Here is a 26398-nt window from a genome sequence, read left to right on the forward strand (position 1 = left end):
TAAATAAATAAATAAATAAACTTTCAAACTCCTTCAAGGACAGTTTGTATTCCGTACAACAGGTGGCTCCTGCTTCTGAGAAGACACAGTGGTTCAATCAAACACATGCAAAGGTAAAGGGTTAAACTGGAGCACAATGGTCCCATTTCTACCTTATAATTCAAGGACAGACCTCAACAGATTGCGACAATTATTGTACCTGTGGAACTGTCACTTTAGCTGTCAAAGCTCCAGCCTGTACATCAATCAACCAGGCATATTCCAGAGAATCACTTCCCAAAGGCAAGCCCTCTGCTGAAAACATAGCGTGTGCCCGGAGCTGTAGCCCTGACAGACTGATGTGACCTTCTCGAAGTACTCCATCAGCTGCCGGCCTCTGTGGAAAAACATTCAGAAAATAAAACACAAACTGTTTTTAAAGCATTCTTGCATTAACCCTTTTGTATGCTTTTTGGTAATGTATTTGCAATAACTTATTATTTATTAACTGCTGAAAAACAACACAACACCTGCTTTCAGATTCTTTACAACCCTGACAATCTGATATTTTGAATAGAAAGTACACTATCCTGAATAGCTTGTAACACGCTATAAAACACCTTCAAGCATCCATTACCAAAAAATATTTTGGTTGATAATTTAAATGTAGTTTTTAGAACGTCAATAGTTGTGTGGGGCGTTCTTAACTAATTGATTGTATGCAAACCACAAACCTAAAAGAGAGGCCTTTGAGGGGGAAAAATGATTGGTTTTGGAATTGGCTACCTATCCAAAGGAACTACTTTTAACAGTGGGCATTAAAAGCTTAGCTATTTTCCCTCAGGAAGGATCCTTCCTCATAATGTGTACACATACTTTTTGCAGTTAGAAAGAAGAGACAGAGAGATAGAGATAGATAGATAGAGAGATAGACAGATAGATTTATTCTGTTTAATTCAGCTCATAGCATTCGTCTCAGAACCAAGACAGTGGTCCTTAATTTTCTGGTTACAGTTTTAATCTTCAGCGTTGACTAGTAGCTCTCCTGCTATTAATGTTCTCCCAATTTTACCAATAAGACAACTACAATCTAACAGTTCTAGGCCTAATCTATAACAATTATGACATTTCACATGGTTCAGTTACATTGCAGAACATCTGTTTTATTGTCTAACAGTACCTAATAAAATTGGACAAAACACTGACTAAAGCAAAGGCTCAGAGTAACATAACATAATATTGACTATTTGACACCATTAGTCAGCAATACAAGAATGCCTTGGATGACTCGCTGCTGAGATAAACTGTGCTAGAGCTAAAGGTAGACATAACGTTTTTCTTGTAGAGCTTGTACCAGTCATTTTGGGTGTGATCATAATTATGGATGTATGGTCCTGGATTTACGCGTTTGTATTAGTATAGTCTTTCTAAGTAAGCGTATTTCAATCCTTGATTAATCTGGTCATATTTATGGCATCATGGATGGATGAAACATCAGGGTTTTCTGAAAGTTTCATTACAGTAAAAGTGAACATGTGTGATTTTTGTTTTCTAAAGGAAACTTTGGGGGGAAAAAAACGTTTGCAACCAGTTAAAAAAATTTAAAAAAAACTTTAGCTCCACATCACTGTAATTTTAAACTTCCTAAGAAGAATGACAAGTGACATGTAACAGTGATGAAGTGCAGTCTAGCAGCACATTCCACAAGATGACAGCCTCCAGTAAGTCAAACAGAAAAAGCCTTGAGTAAGACAAACTGTAGGTGTAGCGTGGTCTGTTTACACTGCAATCGTAATCTTTTTTACAAGAGACAGAGTCCTACCACATAAGACCATCTGTTTTGTTCCACTGTTATCAGCCTACCTGATAGCTGTCGCTCAGAAAAATGTGTACTGGGGATAGCACAAGCTGCAGCATCGTTTCTTTGTAACCTTTTTTCATTTCAAAGCACAGCCTCTCCAAGTAAGCTGCTGGGCATTCAGGACCATCACTGCTGCAGTGCTGTAAAACAAGACACAATTTCAACTTCAGCCATTAACAAAATTCTACAACACGTTCACAGCTCAGTAGACAAATACATTGTTAGAGAACATCTTCTTGGTCTACTCCACCTGGGAAGGCCATCATCATGCCTTAGTGCTCATATGACTGCTGCCTGCATATTTTAAGCAGATCATCAATCTCATACCATAGGATGTATCATATAGTCTGTATACAATGGTAACCACTTCTGCAGACCGTATTGTCTTCCGAATGTAACCCCTGAATGTATCTACCTGTAATCCCTATTTATATTTCAGTATTCTTTTTAGATGCCATACATTTTAGCGATTTACAATACAATTACTGGCTGTTTAAATCAGCAATTGAATAGGCTTAGCAACATAAAAAAAAAAAAAAAACATCCCACATCTAGACAGAAAACTGTCAAATTAAAAACATGATTCAGCCAACACTGACAGACCATAAGACAGACACCGATAACTGCTAGTAATAGTTTGCAACTATTACTGAAAACGTAGGGGTGAGACGATTCATTGTGTATTGATCCATCGCCATACTTTACAACATGACACAAGCTTGAAATGAGTAGCTAATAAGCCACATTTATTAAACTGTAAACCATGAAAGAAAAGGTCTTGGCTGTCTGAACGTACTCACTTTATCCTAAACATATCCCACTGTGCAATGAGCCGGCCAGACGCTTCCGGAATTTAAGCGGGAGTAGAGGAAAGGATGTTTTTTTCTGTATTCCATTGCTAGCAACCAGGGAATACTGACACTGCACTAAAGGCTTAAGAAAGAAGCAGGCTGAAATGCTGCCTGGTCAGTGGGACTTGAGACAGCTGTGATTCTGGCCAATGGGAATATAGAGGAGGCAGGCAGCCGGCCTTGTTTATTGTGGACAGAGAGGAATCAGCAAGCCAGCAGTATCTGCAGAAACTTGCTGCTATGGCTAACTTTACTGAAGTTACTAGTTTTTGTATTCAAATGCTATATATTTGTCTCCTTTTGTGGGAGAGCACTTTATTTCATATAAATAAAGAGATATATGTTTTTTACTTTATTGTTTTACCAGTTTTAATGTATTACTCTCCTTTTAATGTTTCCTTATCATAATCCAGTGTAAATGACTTATTAAATATATATATATATATATATATATATATATATATATATATATATATATATATATATATATATATACCTGCAGCGTACAAAATTGAAGGCATATGAAAGAAAACGTTTTTAAAAAATGTACACAAAAAGTTTAAAAAATCTTTTATTTTCAGGACGTTTCGGGCAAAAGCCCTTCTTCAGCTGTTTAAAAAGAAAAGTAAACACAGTGCAGTAAACTTGTTCAAGAATTGTAATTATACAAAAATTCTGCGGATGGCGTCATGATTATTAGAATAGAACGTTTATTCCCAGAGGTTCCAAAGTTCCCAGTTTGAAGATAAACTCTTGTTCCTTTTGTTTCCGAGCAACATTTGTTCCATAGCACTGATTGATCACACTGACTGTGATGTACCAACAAAAAAAGATTTGTACAAACAAAGAGAGTAGCTGATGAATTCACAGCCATCAATGACATGCAACACTGTTTCCGACGTCTGCATCTACATGCCCATTCACAGAAACCGATCCTAATACCTCATCTACTCCCCTTACAAGTTCCATGCATCCCGATATATCAATACAAACAAACTAAACCAACCTGAACACCCCCTTCAGGTGAATTTCAACCACTAGATTTTTTCATCAACAAATGTGAGAAATTCAACAAATAGATTTTAACCAACCTATGAAACAGCATAACCTATCTTTTGCACTGCGAAACATACAAAACCGAGATGACACTGTAGTATAACCTGCTGACAGAGGAGGAGCAGTAGTAGTAAAGACCTCTACACAAAAGAAGCCCAACAACAACTTTCCCACACTAATTTCTACACTAACAACTGCAAAGATATCACTCACTGTTTACAGGCCACTGTCACTTCCACTATTAATGATGCAATCTCAAACAATGCGTTACCCACATCTTCACGTAATCTAATAGTGCAGTCGTTTTTACTTACTTCCAAAAATCCACAAACCAAACAATCCAGGCCACCCCATTGTATCAGCCTGTTCCTGTCCAACAGAACTGATCTCCAAATTTCTTGATGAAATCTTCAAACCCCTTATTGAATCACTGCCTTCCTATGTTAAAGACTACACATTTTCTAAAACAATTGGATAATTTAAAAGACAGCACCCTTGTGATAATATTATTTTTTTTTATAATGGACATTAAAAGCCTGTACACTGTTATACCAAATAATGAAGGGTTAATTGCAATAAAACACTTTCTTGAAGAACAGACAGTAAAGGAACCTCCAACAGCTATCCTTCTGAGTCTGGTTGAACTTGTTCTCACATTGAATTGTTTTTCCTTTGATGGTAATTTTTACACTCCAGTAAGGGCTGTTAGCATGGGAACTAAAATGGGACCATCATATGCTTGCCTTTTTGTGGGATCAGTGGAAAAATTTTTTACAGCAATACAATGGAAACACACCTAAACTATATATTAGGTACATTGACGACATCTTTGGAATTTCCTCCAACTCCAGTGAGGATTTAAAACAGTTCATTCAGTCAGTAACACATTTCCACCCAGCCCTGGATATCACATGGAACACATCAGAAACAGGCAATAGTATATCTTTCTTAGACATTTCCATCACTGTTTTGAATTCCACCATTAACAGCACCGTCTACTACAAACCAACTGATTCTCATTCATATCTGCAGTACGACTCCTCACACCCTAAGGCTTGCTGTGACTCAATTCCCTATTCACAGCTATTAAGACTCAGATGTATTTGCAGCGACGATCAAGACTTCTTCACCAAAAGCAAGGAAATGTGTGTTTTTTGGAAATTGCAGCTTTCCGGACAAGATCATCATTAAAGCTAAATCCTGCATTTCAAATATAACTAGAAAAAATGCATTATATAATAACAACTCTGGTCCTCACTTACCACCATACCAACAGAAAGATACAGACAATTGTGCAAAGAAACTTTACAATTTTACAACAAGACCCATCTACAGCACCTATTTTAAAGACTTCCCCCTCTTCGTCCTTCTGGGGAACCTCTGAAAGGTACATATCCATGTAATAGACCACGATGTAATACCTGTAAATACACTCAATCTGAACAGAGATTAGAGGCATTAAATCTTCATTCAACATTCATGAACATGTTACTTGTACATCTAAAGGAATAGTCTACTGCATTATCTGCAAGAAATGCAACAAATTGCATATTGGGAAAACTAAAAGGCGTTTAGCAGACCAGTTTGTAGAACACGTCAGAAGCATTCGCATTAACACCACTGCATTTCCAGCAGCCCGTCACTTCAACAGTGATGATCACACTGCTGAAGACATCACAGTCTGTGTGATCAATCAGTGCTATGGAACAAAAGGAATGAGAGTTTATCTTCAAACTGGGAACTTCGGAACCTGTGGTAATGAACATTCTAGTCTAATAATCATGACGCCATCCACAGATTTCTGTATAATAAATATTCTTGAAGAACAACAAGTTTAATGCATTGTGTTTACTTTTCTTTTTAAAGAAGGGCTTTTGCCTGAAACGTCCTGAAAATAAAAGATTTTGTAATCTTTTAAACTTTTTGTGTGCATATATATGGAAAGTCGGTTATCTGTGACAGGAAAGGCTATTAGAATTTTGAAGTATATCTGACTCAACTTTTTTTTTGAGGAAAGAACATGCGTTTCCTGGAAAGCTATTTATTATAGATGACAAAACATATCGCATTTTTTCACCTTTCAGTGAGCCCTAATAATGTTTTTATTTGGTTGAATGGTCCTTAAATTTTGAAATGTTACTTTAAAGAAATGTGTTAATCCTGATGAAAATTACTTATTTAATACTATTTTTATCATTAATTTAAATCTAATAATTTAAATTATTTCTAACCACAGTTAAAAACAGCACAGTATAGAATAGTATACAAAATAAATTATATTCACAACCTTTACTTGAAAAATACAAATACTTAGTGATAAAATGTATGGTATAATAATAATAATAATAATAATAATAATAATAATAATAATAATAATAATAATAATAATAATCTATTGAGTTAAAGATAAGTATGATGCAATCAAAAACACTGATGTACATTATAAAAAAAAATGAACATCATAACTTAATGCTGAAAGACGTGCTATTTAGATTTAAAGAAACAAACACATGAACAAACTTTGTACTTTAATAAATATCAAACACATGGCTAAGTATTATTTTCCTTTCTCAGAAATGTGGTGAGGAGATTTGGTTAATCAAGTTAAACCCGATATCCTAGAAACTCTAGCTGACATATTGCTTTGTCTTTAAACTCAAACAAGTGCTGTACTACTTAGTGGTAAATACATATCATTGATTTGCAACTGAATCTGTGTATAGAAATATTTTCAAGTCCATCAAGCAGAGATGAGTTTTTCATAAGTATCGTGATACGTATCGTATCGTGGCTTGTATATCGCGAAACGTATCATATCGTGACCTTGGTGTATCGTCCCACCCCTATGAAAGCATCAACAAAATCGCTCTACATACAGTAATACTTGACATCCTGCAAGAGACGCATATATTTTGTAGCTGCTGAATATAAGCTACTCATCCAGTGTGAACCAGTTTCTGTCTGCCAATCTGATTCCTGTTCTATTTCACTTACCACTGGGAGCCGACCGTGCACTTTGTATAAATTAATGAGTACAGTGATATCCCAGGGGCGAAGGGAGAGGGGGTGGATTTGCTTTGTTCCGTTTTCATTTTCCTTCTTCTCACAGTCCTCAACCCCCACTGTTGTCCACCCAGAGCTTGAGGAGGTGGAAAGGGACAGCACGGGGCTTGAGACTGCTTCCTCGAAATCTGTATACATGTCATCTTCCCCAAAGTAATTCTCCTGATTCAGCAAATAAAATGGACACAAAAAAATAGGAAAGTAGTTAAATGGGGATCATATGAACTACTCGGTGGACAAGTGATGACACTCTGAAATGGAACATCCATATAGACATTTGTGACCATCATCCTGGGTAATATACTGAGCTACTGTACATACATAAATATACAAAACCAACCACAATTCTTCAGACAGACAACCACTCTTACCTTTATAGAAAACAGGGCTTTCAACATAGGTCCATAAAGGGTCATTTGTGAGTCAGGAGAAAGTTCCAGCTCCACGTGAAGTCTGTCTGGTGGCAGTTCTGATGGATCAAGAGGAAACCTGTTGGACTGGATAGGAGAGGAGGCTGTTCTGTCTTCTGGTTTCTGTGATGGTCTGAGTACTGAAAGCATGGTTTCCTCCATTTCTGACACTAAAACGAAAACACATCAAATAAAACAGATATTTCTCTCATGGACAGAGATAAAGTGAATGTCAATACAAAATACTAAAAAGAAAATAGGGCCATTAAACAGTCAGCTTCAATCTGATGATACAGACAATCAACACTTACCCGAGAAATCCTTCCCTATGTCAGATAATAATACGAAAACAAAAGAAAATGTCCACAACATGGCAGTCATATTGGGGCTTATGTCAAGATTACAGGAAATTTTTAAGTCTTTATATACAAATGTGAAGTCTATATCAAAATGTTTTCCAAACCATTGAAAGTGTGAGGGGCACTGCAACTTCGTTATGAACACCAGTATTTTTGTAAACTATGTGCAACAGCCATCAAGATAATGAACCATGTGACCACAAATTTCGAAATCAAAGTGAAGCATCTCCTTCCCTCTGTCCTGAGTCTATCCACTTAATTACCAGCTGTGTCCTGGTTTCTGCGGTGAAAGTATCGGTGAGGGTTAACTTCAAGTACGCTAACTCCTTTTAAGATCTGAAAAACTATTTACCTTCTTTGAGATAGGATACATACATTACATTCTTTCAGCCTGTCTACGTAGCTCATTGCTTTAAGCCACTAGTCTGGTTGCTCTCCACTGGACTCTCTCCTTGGCAACAATGTCTCTTTGGTTCTGCGGTGACTGGAATTGGACACAGTACTCTAACTGAAGTCTCACCAGTGCATTATATAACCTCTTCAAACCTCTTTGGATTTGTACTCTACACTTTTGGCTGTATACCCAAGCATTCCGTTTGCCTTTTTGATTGCTTCTCCGCACTGTGCGGTTGCTGACAGTGATGAGTGTGTTATAACATCAAGGTCTTTCTCTTGGACAGAATAACATTTTATCAGAACATAAGTGGTTCTAAAGATCAACAGCATGGTTAAAGTATGACATACATACTGTACAAGCATACAAGCAGCTCCATTATAAGCCATCCATCGGGGAGATGCTGAGGGCATGGCATACTGAGGATAAACTCTGTGGAACTTCATGGACATGCATTATAAAAACAAACTGGTATCCTTACAGGATTGCTTTAATTGTTCATCTGCCTTTTGAGGATAGATTGGATGCCAAGTGTAGTCAATCGTGAGCATCAGGCTTGGTACAGTCCAGCAATCAACCCAGCCAGCTCTAAACATAATTAAATACATAAAAAAACAATTAGCTTTTTAATTTAGTTAACTGTTTTGCACAATCAATACACAAGAACATTGTTAAAATGTGCAGCAAAGGCCTTACAGTACGGTACTTTCAAAGAATCACAGCATTTGTTATCACATTTTTATGCTTCCTTGATCTCCAAAATGTGAGACCTACGTAGCAAAGGGTGTCGCTGTACAACCAAGGTCTGTGTAGCTATTTCAACAGGAGAAAACACTTGCACACGGTGATCAATCCTTTTGTCTGAAATTGTGTGGACAAGTCCTGATACTTCTACTCTCTTCAAACTGCATGGCAGCTTGCAGCACAGTGGCATCGTTATTTTTAACATTGTTATATCCAAACCCAGGGGGTGTAATGAAATGGATCAGAATCACCTACACTACATTCGATTTGTGTAAATCAGTTCAGCTGCATAGCTTCATAACCTACTTACATTTTTAATGGGAAATGTAATGTAGTCACCTTTATAAAAACTGAGCTTATTGCAAATATTCTAAACAGAATTTATATTCTACCTGTGTTTTTGAATTTCTAATATACGTAGCACATGTTTTTTGTAACAGTGAAAAAGATGATACTGACAAATTAAAACTGGAAATGGAATACATTGCTTATTTTCACTGGTATAGTCTTGAAATGCCTGCTAAGCACTTTGCATATAAACACAACTTGGAGAAAGGTTAGTAATTATATATATATATGGCATAAGGTATACATAAGGTATATAAAGCATAAAGTTATATACAGCTAAAGTTTTAATTTTAGGATTGAGACAATTAAAATAAATAACTATATGAACATAACTTAGATACTTTATTTAACATCATGTTATCAAAGAAACTACAACATGGTATTGGAAAAGGTCTGCCAGAAGCCATAACAGCAGTACAGTACTTCATGTTAGATTTTGAAATGTCACATTTTTCAAGTATATGGAAAACTACAAAGCGGTATGTGATTCAATATGTTAATGTATATTTATTCAGCAGGTTTTATCAGTTAATTCTATGGTGATGATGCAAAACCTTTGGCCATAGCTGTCCATTTCTAAGGTGTGAATATGTTAATCGCTTGCATGACTTACTCTGACTGTGTAATATTCCTCCACCTTGGCTTTCCCTGCTTAGGGCCTCCTTGACTCTCAGTTGTAATGCAGCCCTCAGGAGGGATTTTGTTAGGCTGATAATTCTTCACCAAAGTAAGAAAGGAGTATCCACTGGGGTGGCAATCTGGCAGCGATAACTGGAGGTCTGTATCCTCTGCCTGTCAAGAACAGAAAAATCACATAGTTCTAAAAACTACTCTTAAATAGCTCCAGAAACGATTTTTATAATAAAGCACCAATATTAATCTGTATTCAACAATATAAACCTATTTTATGAAGATGAATATACATCGATTACAGCATATAAAATGTTACCTATACAGGTTTATTAAGCCCCTTTTGGGGACAAAAATGAATGTTGCAGTGGCATATGACAGACTTGTACAATGATCAATTAAGATGTCTATATCATAAAATGTGGAAACATTTGAGTCAGTCAATCACAGGAACTGTATACACAAAAGTACTGCACTTACCCTTAAAGAAAACATGGTATTGCATGTAACTGGAACAAACTCATTAAAAGACAGAGTGAAATCAATATTGAGCGTTTCCCCACAGGCAGCCAGATAAACTGCAAACACAAGAAATAATTGCCCATTAAAGTAAAACGAAGCAGTAGCTTTGTCATTTTTCATGATTATTTTGATAACAGAACTGTGGAAGAATGAAATTGGTATGTGGTACTTTGAAAGAACTACTCAAATAATGTGCTGCATAAGATGGGACTGGCTTTGGTTAATATATAGGTTTGAACTGTGCATAAAGAAAGAACTCTTGAATATATAGGGATCTAGTTTAATGCACTTGAGTGGCAAATCAAATGCAGCTGCTCTTATCATAAAAGCACCAATTAGCCTACACAAACACACTTAAAAAGGAGCTTGAATTTTTATTTTTATTTTTACATTTCCCTAATGACTGTATTGTGCTTGCAATCATTCAGAGTGGTTCTGGGTTCTGTTAGGATTCTCCAGACTCAAGCTCAAAGCACTATAAAGCCAGGTAAGACAGATTCAGAGAAGGAATACAATAACGGAATACTGCAGAAACACAACCCGGAACCACTCCCACTGCAAACACGGTCAAATACAGCAATAGGCTGCCAGCAGCACAGCACTAGTACTTATGTCAGGATCAGAATTTCTAATACAAGACTGTCTTTAAAAGTAACCGATTACTGATTAATTACATATAAAGAGGCATCTGAAACACTCTGAAATTTTAAACCCTTTGCCTTTGTCAATGGATTTTATAAACAATATAGAATTGTCAAAATTATAACAATCAACCTTTTTTTTAAACACAAAAATGCACTGTATGGCAGCAAAAACCAACTTATACAATACCACAAAAGGTATTTAAATTAAAAGACAAGGCTGTGTAAGCAAGGTTTCCTTATTTTATTATATGTGCACATGTTTGAGGCCATAACATTCTCTTTAACACAGAATGCTGGTGTAATATAATCAACTTTTTTTTTTTTTTTTTTTTTTATTATAACTTCTAGACTTATTGATATAAAGTACATTTGATACATCAATGTGACAGGGTCTTATTCGGGTCACGTGTGTGGGTAGCCGCTGTTCAAGCATACTGAGAGACGTGGTGATGATACTGAAACGCCGGCACAGGCGCGCAGGTTTTATTAACAAAAACAGAAAACGAAAGTAAAATAAAGGTGGTCATGTGACGTTACCAATGATGGTAACGCACAGAGGATTAGTACATCAAGCTGTACAAAGAGTGCAAAATAAAACACAGCACAACAAACTATAAATCAAAAGGTGCCGTGAAAACGGCAGGCTTTGCAGCAGCCCCAATCACAGCGATCGCCATGCTTTTATACTGACTCTCCGCTGAGACACGCCCACCCGCCTCCTGGAACAGCCGATTGCTTTCAGCTGCTGCTCCACGCAGACGGGTAATTGTCCCCAGCGGAGCGCCACAGCAGATAAACAATTTATTAAATCAATATTAACAATTAACACAAAAACATACAATAAACTACATATTTCCCCATGTGCAAGGCTTACGCTTTGCCACAATCAATCACGTACATTTTGATGCACAGCACATTTTCATCAAGATGTATTAACAAGCTCAAAGGAAAAGCACTCTTTGGGGACCTGAACAAGTAAATAAAATCTACTGATGACAAACACCAAGGAATGTTTGATGTCTGAAATTGTAACACTGGCAAACCATTTTGCTAGTTAAACTATTTTTAAAAGCGGTTCCAAATGAAAATGACCCATTAGGCAAGTCCTTGACCTCTTTATATTCATTCCCACCTGCATCTTTAATTGCTTCAGCTATCATTAATGGGCCAAAGGTGAATACAATTACAGAGCACAAGCATTTTGGATAAGCCCTTACAGAAAAAGAACTATCTCTGGCAATTACATTCTTTTAATGCAACTTTTTTTTTTCTCATTCAAAATTAAAATGGTATAACTTCATCATTTTTCATTTGAAACCCACAGTACAAGATGCTGTTATCTTAGTTACTGAATTGAACACGCAGGGAACACAGTGTTTCATTTTGTGCATTAATAGAAGTAGGTCTGAAACAAACCCCCTGGGCTCTCAGGCTCTTACGTTCCTGGAGTACCAGGTCAGCAGCACATATTTCTATCCGGTCCTTCGGTGCATAGCGTGGTCTTCCAACAGAACAGTCAACAAGATTGCAAGTGGTGTTACATTTGAAGTACAATTCATTCAACAAGCTGTGTCCCAAAATGTCAGTGGAGAACACTGACATAGCAAGGATAGGAACATTTGCCAACATGGGTAGATGCAGTTTCACAAAGCAGTGTCTACGTGAAGATATAAAAAGTACTAAAGGAGGGAAAAAGGAACACTAGGACTTTCCAAGAAAATATATTTGCAATCAACTCCTAAGTGTCTGGAAATGTGACATTTTTTAAATGTTAGGTGTAAAAATAGATTGTTTTCACAAACACATTATTTTACACAGTGCAATTCCAGAAGTTCTTGAAATAGTGTCTTACACCCTCATCTTAAACCCTATCCATGTAAACCCTTCCAGCTCAGTTCAATTGTGTTCCTCCTGCCACCTGTCTTATTTATGTCAAACTAAGACTTAGATTTTTTTATTTTGTTATGAGAGATAAATAAATGTATGTCTCTACATAAAATAAAATGTTTACGAGTACTGTCTTAAAACTAACTTGACAGCATTTAAAAGATTGTTTTGCTTAAAGAAATACTGCAACTCTATGGAGTGATTTGCATTTTATAGTTGACTATAAAAAAGGTCAAAAATGACATGCCAATAGTCACTGTTTTACAAGAGTTGCTTACCATTTTCTTGCTGTTTTGTGGAGCAATCTATCCAGTTGTGCTGATTCGCTGCCCAGATCATCTCAAACTGGTGAAACATAACTTTGAACTTCCAGGAATACGGGACAAAGGAGTAGATATCAGGTGCACTGTCACTTGCCCAGTCCTGTATCAAATCTTCAACAAAAAGGATACATTTAAAAAGGTACATATAGATGCATATACACACTGTAGTGTACACATGTATTTGTGTATGGATGCTGAAGTGGATTACTCTCTTAAAATGCCCTTGCCCTTTCTCTTTGTGTGTAAAATTCAATGACTGCACACTTTGGAAACATTTGTATTATTAGCACTGCTGGAGTTAGAAAAATAGTATCTGGGACAAATATTTTGTACTGTATCAAATCAGACATCCCCAAAAAACAGTACAAGTCACAATTGGTTTGAAAGGGAGATTACTCCGTACACCCACTGACTTCTAATAGGATTTGAAGGTCAGTATTGAGCACTTGATTTGGTTGGCACATGAACAGCCTTTTGTGGCTCTGTATAGAGAAACATAACCCATCTGTGGATTTCCAATTAAAAGGCGTGGCATTGTTAACACATCTTAAGAATAAAGCCCAACAAATACACTAATGCTCTCCGTAGGGTTACTAAATTAAGGAAAACTGCAGTATGTAAAGGATGAGACTATGTACTTTCGTAATCTCTTCAAAAACCACTGTTTACATTATAAGAAGCAAGCAGTAGAAATGACAGTAGGAAAATAGATAGAATGCCTTGAATTCCCTTTCAAAGCAATTTTCATAGGCCACGGCCTAGAAATGTGTCCACAAAATTAATTAATTTCCCCTACCTGCCTGGGTTTATTATGTTCAGGTGGCTGGGGTTGATTAGGTTAATTAACGATCAATCAGTGCCCAGCCACCTGACATAAAAGGAGGCCTCTGCTTCTCATTTAGGGGGAGGGAGCTGAGGAAGCAGGTTGGTGTTTGTGGTTTTTGTGATTTGTGAATTCTACATCCAGTGAAGGCATCCAGTGAAGGCATTGCCCAGCCTGGAAACCTTTATTTTTGTAAGTTTGTTTTTTGTTTTTTTTTTTTTTTTTTTTTTTTTTTTTTTTTCCCAAAAAAAAAATTAAATAAATAAATAAAAAAATTATCCAAAAGATTCAGAAAAAAAAATACTGCTCTGAGCCTCTAGGTGGCGCTATCCCGCTCTGACACCAAATGTGGCAGACTGGCGAGTGGATAAAGGCCCAGAGACAGTTATTTTTTTGAACGTCATACTATTTTATTATAAATAACACAAAATAAAAGTGCACAATGGCAAAATAAAGGGATTTAAACACACAAAAAAAAAACCAGTACAAAAAACAAACTTACAAAAATAAAGGTTTCCAGGCTGGGCAATGCCTTCACTGGATGTAGAAATCACAAACACCAACCTGCTTCCTCCGCTCCCTCCCCCTAAATGAGAAGCAGAGGCCTCCTTTTATGTCAGGTGGCTGGGCGCTGATTGATCATTAATTAACCTAATCAAGCCCAGCCACCTGAACATAATAAACCCAGGCAGGTAGGGGAATTTAACCCCATCCCTGCCAATTTAAAAAGGGCAGAGCTTTGCTCTGCCACAAGCATTGGAAAGTGATTTAGACACACTGTGCACTTCTTTACTGTATTTCAGTTTACTGGTTAAGGCTATGCTTTTTTTTTTTTTAAACAACAGGTTAACAAACAGGTATGTTTCCAATGAAGAAAGTTTTGAGAATTTATGGAAATACTTATGAACGCATTATTTTTTTGGCATCTCAAACATAATTGAAATTTTTGGTTTTCTATTACAAATAGCATCCAAATTACTGCTATGGTCACCAAAAACAACTAGCCCCATAGCACTCTTTTGCACCTGTCCCTGTATATGACTATAAAAAGATAGTCAAAGATTGATGGATTGATTGAAAAACACTTAATTCAGCGGCTTAATTTAATGCCACCATAGCACCTGTCTTGTCTTCTGGTGATTTCCTCTGGGACCAAGTGGGGAGGAGAGGAATGTAAATCTAAGTGGGGACCATTTCTGGCAGGATCCCCAGAAAATAATGTCAGGGCATGGTCTGGAGGAATTTATGCATCATACTTGCCAGATAGTGATTCAGGCCAAAAAGGGGTTTTGACCATGAAAACAACATTTAGCAAAATGGTTCAGTCAAATTCACAGATTGCTATACCAACAATAAAGAGAAAATATACACTACACAGTTTTTCAAGCCATCATCAAATGCAATAGAAAGATGTTACTAATTCATCGAATAAGCATGGGTGGTAGCTAGAAGCCCAGGAAGGAACTTAAACCAATGTTACATATTAAAACAAACTATTCCATGGAGGATTATTAATTACTGAATCCATAGTATGTGGTCACACTGAACTAAAATAGTAGATTCATTTCCTGTAAATATCACAGTTTAAAAAACATACACCAAGATGGGATGTGAAAAAGAGATCAAAGTGTTTTAGCAAATTACCTGTGAAAAAGTTTTTCTGAGCATAGATGAAATGGTATGTTGCCTTGTAGACTTCAATTTCACACTGCCACGCCTGTGGCATGTTCCAGATCCTTGGATAGCTGGCATTGACATGAAACTGCAAATGGAAAACGAAAACTGCACTGGTTAGCGCAGGCCTCATACATGGGTCCAATGACGCAGATAATAGAGTATGACCAAGCACTTAGACTATTCATTAAAACCACCAACACGCTGTGCTAAACAGAAGGATCGTCTGGCTTCCTTGGGCTTTAATATCCCTCTCAGTGGTTCAAGTGCAGTTGCCATCTATCAACTCTACAATATTGCAGCATCTGGTGTTCATTAGACAATTGTGGTTTAAGTTTAGCCATATGTGTTTTTTTGCAGAATATACAATCTGTCCTTTAAGTTTTAGTTAAATCCTATGTTGACAAGTTCCAGAAAGAGCAAGATCATCCTGTATTTTTTAATTCTTTCTAAGCAAGCCACATGTATTCAGTTTTTAAAAACATATGTTGTACTTTGTCATAAAAATCTGACCCATAATTATGTATTCTGGTATCAGTGGTCATTAATAAGGCTGTATTTGTTCACAATTATCCAATTTTTTACAATTTCTGTGAAATTTACCCATTGCCGTGTAATATGTAGTTCCCTGTGAAAATTCCTATTTCTGAGAGAATACAGGCAGCGCCGCCTAATTGGGATCCTGATAATCGGGACTGCTGCTGGAATGGGACACAACTCCGGGTGACAGTTCTTCCCAATGCTATTTATGTCGGTTAATTGGGACATCATTTCATTTAATTGGGATACAGTATTTTCAGATGATGAGCGGAGATCGCTTTTCAGAGCAAGACCTGCCACGTAACACAGTGCAGGGAGTTTGTGATTACACTGTGACTTGCGTAGACCATGTTGAACTTTGAGAAGGAGCCACCTGTGGTTTCTCAGGCTGCCTTTGCAAAAAAAGTTGGCATGTCAACATCGCAGGTGCAATTAATTTTGTTTAGGGTTAAAAAAAAAAAACATGGACTTGTATTTTAAATGATGTATTTAACATGTAATCATAATGTGATGTGATTTCACTCTTTTTATTTTAATTAAGAATCAAAAAAGCGTGGCTAAGGTCGTCTCAGCTGCCTCTTGTTTAATTGAGACAGCAACTTATTTGGGATATTTTTCCTTCTCCCAAGGCGTCCCGATAAAGCGGTGCCGACTGTAATGTAAATATACATATTTTTTTATCACTTAAAAATAAATACAGCAAACGTTCGCCTTGTTGACGCACTCCCTGTTGCACTGCATTTAGAAACCTGCAGCCGTTTCAGATTGCTTCTGGTAAATGACTTAACACACACTGCACAGAGCAGCACGATTTGCAACGAAAAAGACACCAGCTGCTACAGAGATTGGACATACTTCTAAAGAGCACTTTGTCCAGAACAAGAAGTGGACATTTTAAGAGTCTGTTGTTATTTGTATATTTATTTATGTTTTTGTTTTGTTTGATAATTCACTGATGGTGAAAGCAGAATGTCTTTAAAAAACATAAAAAACGAAATATTCTACAATTTAGCATTTACTGTTTTCAGATAAGCATGTAAACATTTAGGAACATTTGTTGTATAATAATTAGAGAAAAACAATATATTTTGAATGTCACAACACAATTTTTGTGTGCTTTAATAAATATTATGCTTAAATCGTAAATACCAACATTTAAAATGTGAAATAAGCATTAGCTTACTGTGAAAAAAATACAACCCTTGGCATTACCCATGCCAGACAATACTGTCACAGCTGTGTGTTGCAAAAAAGCATGACCAAGCTTACACTTCACTATCTTTAAATCAAATCTACTTCTTTGAAAGAGGCAAATCAGGATAGGTCTATTTGTCTTGTATTGATTCAGACATACCTGCATTTTGATTTCATTGATTTACTTCGAAACATAGTAAGATCCAGGCTTGTACCAAAGACTCGTAGCCGTATACATGGTTTACCATATCGGATCATCTGTTCTACGCCTAACATGAGAATGTTGAAAACAGAGGATTGGATAGGTATTCCCAAATGAAAAGTTTCCCTCAACGCCTGTGTGTCACTTAATCTGAGTGACAACAACACTCATGACGTGCTTTGTATTTTAAGGAACATAATAAAAAAATGTATAATAATAATAATAATAATAATAATAATAATAAATGGAGATTTCTTTTTGAATATAATCTCTTCTAAAATCAAAACCAAATAAGTTATCAGTTTCATGAAAAAGTAGAAAACTCTTTTTGACAGCCACAGATTGAAAAGAGCAGCACATGAAAGGAAACGGACATTCTCAACATACAGACAATGAGGTGTCAGTAGTAAGTAAAAGGCTACATTTATAGTAGTTTAATGAAAGATGGATAAGTGGTTCTCAAGATCATATTTCAAATGAAGTGTGATTAACATAGCTTTGTGCACAGTGCATTATAAATTATGGGATGGTTTCTGAATGTGTTGTAAAAAGTGTTATGCACATTTCAGTTTTCAAGGGGACAATGAACAGTAACTATGAATTGAAAGGCACCAAACCTTGTCTTTGTAGTGCCACCTGCACATGCTGTTTCTGCCCTGAAGAGGATTTCATTTTCCATTCATTAACTCTCATTGGTACATTACTTCTTATACATTAAAATAAAAAAGCACCCCCCCCCCCCACTCCGCATGTAACACATTGTGAATGTTTCTTCAGAATACACCACACATGCACAAACACAGACAGCCCCTAGTACCCACAAACAAACCCTAACATGACCATGAGAACAGCCACATCTAGTGCAAATCCCCTTACTGTCAGCATAGATGCAGCTTCACAAGCATGCCTGTGTACCTCAAACAAGGTGAACAATACAGCTAGATCACATGGGACCGACAAAACTTTATAAGACAGCAAAATGATAAAGTATGATTAAGCACTACATTAACACCTGTAATTAGAAATAACACAAGAGGTGTGGCTGGCACATAATAAATATATTTGCTGCTGTTGCTAATTTTGCGTAGTTGTGAAGTCTTTATGTTCTGCACATTATGCTCATAAAACTACAGATACAGATTTTTTACATACAAGTAATTAAGATTATTACAGACTTTTTTTCTCTTTTTTTAAATGGTCAGTTTTATGAGGGGGGTCTGAAATCAAGACTTTTTCTGCACAATTATGGATATACAGACTTTTCAAAAAAATGTACTTGTGACTATAACAGATATGGCTGTAGATTGACTTTTTTTTTTTTTTTTTTTTTTTATTTTTTAAACAGCAGTAATCTTACATGTTAGATTTCGAAATGTCCCATTTTTCAATTTGTAAGTTGATCATTAAATATATGGAAAACTACAGAGTATGTAATTAAATATGTTAACCTAACATTATTCAGCAGGTTTCATTTGACTTTATGAAGCAGAATTATATAATTCTATAGGGTGATGGAGAATGTCTGGCCATAGCTGTACGCAAGTGATCTAAAGACAGGGTTGTTCACAAACAACTGGGATCCTCCTTCCTTGGCACATTTAAAGGTTACAAAAAGACTCAGGGAAATATATATTAGGGTTATTACCCTTAAACCGGGAGGTAAAAGTTAAGGTCACCTGCAAGCATTCAATCTGTATTTCAAACCGTGTCTGATGAATGAAAGTGCACTGGCAGTTAAAACAAACAGGGCAGCACATTCACTTACAGTAAAGGATTTGTAATGATCTGGATTGAAAAGAAAATACTTCCCGATTTCCTATATACTTACAGCTAGCATTTCTGCTTCCAAAAGAGTCCGATACTGCATGCTGCTCGTTGTATCCACATGCAAAAGCTGACCTTTAATTGTGGGCGAGTAGCCTTGAGAAAAATAGAAGAGCCATGAGCTGTAAACTTAATGGCACCCAAAAGGGAAAGTGAAGCTTCACTGCTGGATTATGTGTAGAGAATACAAGCAGCAAACTTACATAAACTTTCTTTTTTTTTTTTTTTTTTTTTTTTATAAATTCCAATTTACAGATTTGTCAAACTTCCATTGTATCCAGTTGAAAGGTGTCATCCAGTGCATAGAACACTACAGCACAATTTTAACGTTAACACATAAAAAGGTTAATAATGTGTGTAAGGTGTCTAATTGTTGAAGAGATATTATTTTAGCACAGCTGAAGCAGCCAGAGCCACTCTGTTTCACAGTTCTCTTTCTAAAACTGTACCAGATGATATCTCTTATGCAATGACAGACACATAGTTTTGAACAGGCCAAGACCAGGCCAAAAGCCTATAGGCTTTGTCAAGAAAGGCAAACTCACACACGCAGTTCTATAAATCACACAACTAACTCAATATAAAAGGGACTGTATAATGCCAGTTCGAAAATGCCATATCTCAAGTTACAACGCACACATACACACACACACACACACACTGGAACTGTAATGTAATCCAGCTCCCAATCGTAAAACTTCCCTCACACATGGTGCCTTTACTAATAGTAATGTGAACAATGTCCATTATATTGAAAACAGTATGTCTTACCAGTTTCTCCCACAGTCATAGGGATATTAACTTCTAAATATGACCCAGCCCCAACATTTACATGTACAGCATTGGTCTCCTGAAAGAATAAAAACAATTAATCTATCTAATGGGGTCCGAGATATGACACAAGAACAATAGTGGCAAACTGCATCACAAAACACAGTTATGAAACACCTCACCGGGGTGCTTAAATACCCATAGTGTCCCTCATGTCATTATTTTTGCTCCTATTGCACACAATATTTGGTCTATACTCTCACCCGTTAAATATATTGCTCTACAACATGGGGCTGGCATCAAGTTATTGGGGTAGATCCACTGCTGTTGCTTTTTCAAAACTTAAAAGCCCTGACTGTTGGTAGTGCCACAGAACAAGCCGCGGTGAACACAATGATGAAGTAAAAGAAAGCGTGTTAACAATGTGGATGCATGCTTAATGAATTACAGATTCTTATACCACCAGCATCAGTGTTCCCTTTGACGACTTCTGTACTGGCAGCAAAATAAAGCATTCTACCTCAGCTGTATAAAGAGTTTGGTGGGCTTTATTTATCCAGTTTGCATTAGCCCCCCCCTCCCCCCAAAAAAAAACTCAAAAAGAAAATCAGCTTTTTTACAATTAACTGTATAGTGGGGGTACTGGGGAAATAATGCTCTTGTGGTACCTGCCATTGTGACTATTTTCATGAGCACTAAATTCACAAAATGTAAGCAAAGATTGATGGCTTTTTCTTGGCACAGCATTTTTCTTATTAATCCTGGCTCCACTCAGAATCACTAGGAGTCATTTTCACAAACACGTTGGCTTCTTAACAATCAGCCATCTGTCCTTGGCAAATGATGTGCAAACAAATAAAGAATAAATACATGAATAAAACAAACCATACAGTACCCGGTTTTTGGTGAAGAGCAGATCGATTGTGGCGTCTGCAATGATGTTCATGCGCAGCTCAAAAGCTAGGATCTGTCTGGGTTTTCCTGGTTTTGCAATCTCTGTGACTTTCATGGGCTGGAAGTCAGCAGGGAAGAAGAACTTCCATAAGCAATCCCTGCAACACAGGAAAACAGCTTTTGCAAGGCTACTTTTCAACAGTGCAAACCAACTGGCTTGAGCATTCAAGCAGTGACATTCTGGAAGACACTACAGCTGCTGGTGACTTTCTTGAGTCTTTGAAAGGCTCCCATGTATTTGCGTTGGACATCTGACTGGCATCTTATAGACAGCCAGAGAAAAGTTAGCTTATAAAAAAATTTGAGCCAATCCAGAAGGAACAGAAACATTTATTTACATAACATCACATCCTACCCAGTATTTATTGTTTTATAAAACATTGTTAATATGTTAATTGTTGTGTGTATAAAGTGAGTCAAGGCTCTTGAAACTGAAGTTCCGTGTCTGGGTTTGCTATTTATAAAAACAGAATGGGATGATCTGATTCGATTAGAAGTGTATGACGTTGACAGAAACACAACATTCTCACCGTTATCTGTATAAACCGAGTACGTACAAAAAAATGAATCAGAAGTGGCTTTTTCAATTTGGATTTACCCCTTCCAAAAGAACGAAGGAAAGCGGCGATCAGCAAGAGGACCGTCTCCCCTCGACAGCATCAATCTCTGATGTGCCACAGGCTGCCGGTAAAGGGGATGCGGCGATTTCATGAGAAACGGCAATCCAAATTCCAGGTTAAGTGGAAAAGATGGTGGAAAGCAGGGGAAAGGGCTCATCGGCCAGACTATGCGAAAGTCTGAACTGATGCAACATATATCTGTGACTGAAAGTGATGCTGTATATCTAGGCTTGCTACTATTCGAGTTTAATTTTTTTGCCAAATCGACGATTAATATCGACGTTTATTTTAGAAAGAATTTACGTTTTTTTCGATCTTTAAATTCAAGCAGAGAATGGGTGAAATCGACCTTTATGATTTAAAAAAAAAACACTTTTTAAGCCACTGAAAAACATCTCATTTAGCGAAACCCCTTTATCATATTCAACATGCAACGAAACCATTATTACCTACATTCTAATTGAAATAACGTTTGGTCACAGCTGAGCTATACATTTAAAAAAATGGTCTCAAATAAACCGTAGTAAACGCAGCACATAAAAGGGTATTACACAGACATTTATAGCATAAATTTACAAGTAAAAATAATATTCACAGAACAAAACATTAGATTGTTGAACAGAACTAACCTTAACCCACTAATTTCAAAGTAGGCGCTTTGAATGACAGGCGCTGTAGCTAGCAAATGACATCATTCAACGAGATCTGTCAGAACATGGTGAAACTAGAGTAGCCTACAATCAGACCACTGAGATGACTGACAGCTTCCCCCAGCCATTCAGCAGGGCGTAACGGAGACAGAACAGACAGCAAGTATAAAAACTACACAAACTAGAGAGGATTTCTAAATTATTGTTTTTGGTAAGAAAATAAAAATAGCGAGTAGTTTTACCAACGTTTATCGTATATAAATTTATTTCAGTCAAACTCATATATTTTGGGAATTCGAAGTTAAATGAGCTTTACCGATCAATAAAGAAAAGTGGCAAGCCTATGTATATCACAATGAAATGTTCAATGTTTGTTGGCCTGGATAAGAGTGTCTGCTTGGTAAATAAATAATACATTAAGAAAATAGCTGCGTTTATTTTTTATTTATTTTTCTAAATTTCACTCCAGGCAACTTGGATTTTTTTCAGGTTGTCCCTCAGGGCCACTGGAAAAAAAAAAAGTTATTGTAGAGCCTGGTTAAAAAAAAAAAAAAAAAGATGAAGTAACAAAGGGGTTTTAAAAGGAGGTGGTTAGTACCTCTGTCTGTCAGCCCAGGGCCCATAGTTGAAATCTGTTCCTTTGCCACAAACTATGTCCAGCCCCCAGCAAGGAGGTAAATCCTCAAGTTTTGTGTCTTCATTACAAGCTTCTGTCTCCCCGTTTTCCATGTCTTCTGGAACAAGCCCTATAAAACAAACCATGCCACTTCAATGGCATTGTTGAATACATGAAAAGGTACAACAGTATACTTTAGGTAATGCGATGCTTTATACCTGGCTCATCCATGTAATAGTAGATGTCAACATCATTAGACTGCATTACCACAAAGCCTTCCCCCATCAACCGTGGAGGCCTAAAGAAAACACGTTGAAAGAAATAATCCATGGTTACAGGCAGGGGGCAGTTAGCAGGTCAGCAAAATACAGTTACCGTGTATTTTGAGAATCCCTAAAGATATTACGAGTTTTGCTCGTGTCAGAATACCCTGGTGCCACGCATTTACGTCTGTCAAAATTAGACAGGGAGGGCTATGAAAAAAGGGCAATTATTTCTTAAGAGATACAGCAGGTTTGAAAAGAAAATCATGCTAAATTTGGTGTTGACTGTTACCATCACAAAACCACAATCTAGGGATACAATTAATAAGAAATGTTATTCTGCATTGGTAGTAAATATACTACTGTATATAGGACAGATTTTTCATTAAAATCTTTTCACTGTATCTGGAGATACTTAATCTGTTACGCTGTACTGAGAAATGTTTATTTAAAATCAAAGTGAATACATTAGGGATGTAGATATTTTAATGGGTAATAAGGTTTCACAGTTACGTAAGCACAGAGTTGGCACTTTCAAACTGGATGACTGCTCCATCTCTTAAGAGGCCAGTGCTCTGAATTCTTCAGTACGATTGTAAATTACCCCATTTCCAGTACATAGCTGCTCCACAGCAAGTTAAGAAGCTTGATATTTAATTGATTAATTAGCACAAAAGCAAAAACAATTCTTACTCGTCATTCTGAAGACCAACATATCTGGGACTAGGAACAACCATAACGCGGACATTTTCTAACGTGCCCTTCAAGATGTGCATAAACTGGTCAAGGTGACTGGAAGGAGGCTTGGTGGCGTATGTCAGGTAGGCATCATCAAAATTAACACAGAGCGTCTGGGGCAGATAATGATTTCCAAAGGCCAGACGACCCTAGAAGTAATAAAAGAACACAATAAATGACATTATTCCTGTTTATTACCACACAATGGGGACAAGCTATAAATAATATCATTACGGTTACTGTCAAATTTGTTAATATTACTCACATTTACCAGTCACCCCACCTACTGAAGTGAAATATAACCATAACATTTACTATCTATACAGATTATGTGACAAAACCACATGCAAAGTTAACAGAAGAGTCCAAATCTGTTAATTACTTTAGAGAGAAATCACCACAGATAAATAAAAATGTGGCCATGGATGCAAAATTGCAATACTGATGAGTTTTCATTGACAATTGTTAAACAAACACAACAGTAGCTGCAGATTCAGCACCTTTGATGCCAATGCAATGATCACCATAGTCTAGAGCAGGGCTCTCCAAGCCTGGCCTGGCGCCCCTATCCAGCAGGTTTTCTAGGTGTCTTTACATCATCAGTGGCTAAAGATCTGGAACACCTGTTCATCTTGACTAATTAAGCCAATAATTGGTTCTACTAAGTAACAGAGATTGGTTAAAATGAAAAGCAGCAGCCACAGTAAGTAGCTCTCCAGGACCAGGGTTGGAGACCCCTGGTCTAGAGCGTGGCAGACTGCAGGTCTTCTGTGCAGCAATACAGATTGAGAGGAGTATTGTGCTTCCATGGTAATTTACTGGTATATTATGCTATCCTTTAAAAGTGTCCTTTATCAGGTGCATTTTATACCTGTACTAAACCATCTAACAGGACATGATCCTTTTGGCATGAGCCCTGGTTTACACAGAGCTAAATTCAGCTTGTTTAGAAAATAACCTACAGCAAGCAGGAAAAAAAAAACTTATGAAAACCAAATTGCAATAATTAACCCAGGCTACTTTATTAAGAAATATCAATAGGTGTCTTCAATTTTAAATCCTCATTGTAAATGCAACAACAAATAATGCAGATCGCTAATAACAATGTTAAAAATTAAATGATGGTAGTGCAAGGGAAAAGGGAAAGCGCAAGGGAAAAAAATAGTAACTCACAGTGCTGATGTTCACTTTGATAACAGGGATGAGGGCTCTCCATGAGGAAGATGGGTCTTGTGTTTCCGTTTTAATTTGAACACTATAAAGCAATAAAATAAAAACAGCAGATTCAGGAAGCAACCACAAGAGCACTGATTTTGCACCATTTGACTTTCACTATAATTCTGAAAAACCAAGAGAACAAAACAGCTTTTGATAACAAGACAATATTGTTTGTACACAAAAAGCAGTTAGCAAAAGCTCTTTGCACTGTATAGTTCTAATAAAGTACCAAATACCATTTTGTAAATATCAACACTTGCACCACAATTTTTTATTGCTAAGATGTATTCTTTATCAACTTCTTTTTGCAGATTTTAGGAATACAATACTAACGACACTGTTCTTACCTCTCAAGTGTCCGTTCCCTCTCATCTTTTGCCTTGTCATCGTCCTTTCTAGGTGGAATGATGGTCGGTTCCAACCCAAACATTTCTTGTAAGTGTGCATAAAGCTCAGTTCGGTTGTACACATGGAATTCAAACCCATTCACAGTTATGTAGAGTCTTGTTTCTGCCTTAGGATCTGAGGTGAAAAACACAATCTTACTCTTTGGAAAACTTAAAATGACATGATTTCAGTGCAATATGTGAAGGGGATTTCTCTTATAAGAGCACAGATCTTTGGAGGCTAAGCTTGCACGTTTTAATGTTGCATTTTCAGCTGCACCTGTGACAAGTTAATAAATAAATAAACGCACAACTGCAAAGAAAAACTGAAATCGACTTCATTTAATGAAGATGCAAGTTAATTTGTACTTTCTGATGATTTGTACACCACAGACACACAGATTTAGCACAGCTTGCTTTGTTACCACTAGAGGTCCCTGTGTTTACGCAGCCCGAGAGTTTCCCTTCAGAGCATGTTCTTGGGAGGTTTCTTATTTTTTTTCAACTCTTCTACTCATTTCAGAAATGTAAAATTAACCCTAGACATGGGTGTTTCTGTAAACTAAAACAAAGTTTGAGGAGAATGTGGTCAAATATGTACAGAAAGCGGTTTATCCCCCACAGGTGGCCGTACATACGCATGTCACACATTTCCACACTGTGTACATAGAGAACCGCATCCAAGTGTCATGGGACTTGGCATATATCTGGATAACCACTACTCAAACTATGACATACTGTTCATATACACCATGGTCATTGACCTGTTTATTATTATATTGATAAGTTTAATACAGCGCCCACTCGATATATCGCAGGTGTCAGGGTCCAATATAAATCCATTACATATCGTG

General features: G+C 36.8%; 1 protein-coding gene across 13 annotated transcripts in view; it reads right to left on the minus strand.

Moving 5' to 3' along the window:
- The window catches only part of LOC121328937 (transmembrane protein KIAA1109-like), a 136381-nt gene that overhangs the window by 65931 nt on the left and 44052 nt on the right, over positions 1 to 26398 (minus strand). For all 13 annotated transcript variants that reach the window (XR_005951736.1, XM_041274124.1, XM_041274112.1 and 10 more), the window contains exons 6-22: positions 25506 to 25680; positions 25114 to 25195; positions 23896 to 24089; positions 23158 to 23237; positions 22922 to 23069; positions 20995 to 21151; positions 20100 to 20178; positions 19333 to 19424; positions 15539 to 15656; positions 13027 to 13182; positions 10176 to 10273; positions 9679 to 9857; positions 8455 to 8561; positions 7182 to 7390; positions 6742 to 6972; positions 1843 to 1980; positions 200 to 376 (exon numbers count right to left, since the gene is read on the minus strand). Coding sequence is in view for 12 of the 13 variants with exons in the window: in XM_041274124.1 (XP_041130058.1) it covers positions 200 to 376; positions 1843 to 1980; positions 6742 to 6972; positions 7182 to 7390; positions 8455 to 8561; positions 9679 to 9857; positions 10176 to 10273; positions 13027 to 13182; positions 15539 to 15656; positions 19333 to 19424; positions 20100 to 20178; positions 20995 to 21151; positions 22922 to 23069; positions 23158 to 23237; positions 23896 to 24089; positions 25114 to 25195; positions 25506 to 25680 (2420 nt within the window). In the remaining variant the exon portion in view is untranslated. The remainder of the gene's footprint in view (positions 1 to 199; positions 377 to 1842; positions 1981 to 6741; positions 6973 to 7181; positions 7391 to 8454; positions 8562 to 9678; positions 9858 to 10175; positions 10274 to 13026; positions 13183 to 15538; positions 15657 to 19332; positions 19425 to 20099; positions 20179 to 20994; positions 21152 to 22921; positions 23070 to 23157; positions 23238 to 23895; positions 24090 to 25113; positions 25196 to 25505; positions 25681 to 26398) is intronic.

Source organism: Polyodon spathula, chromosome 2 (assembly GCF_017654505.1).
Source record: "Polyodon spathula isolate WHYD16114869_AA chromosome 2, ASM1765450v1, whole genome shotgun sequence".
NCBI lineage: Eukaryota > Metazoa > Chordata > Actinopteri > Acipenseriformes > Polyodontidae > Polyodon > Polyodon spathula.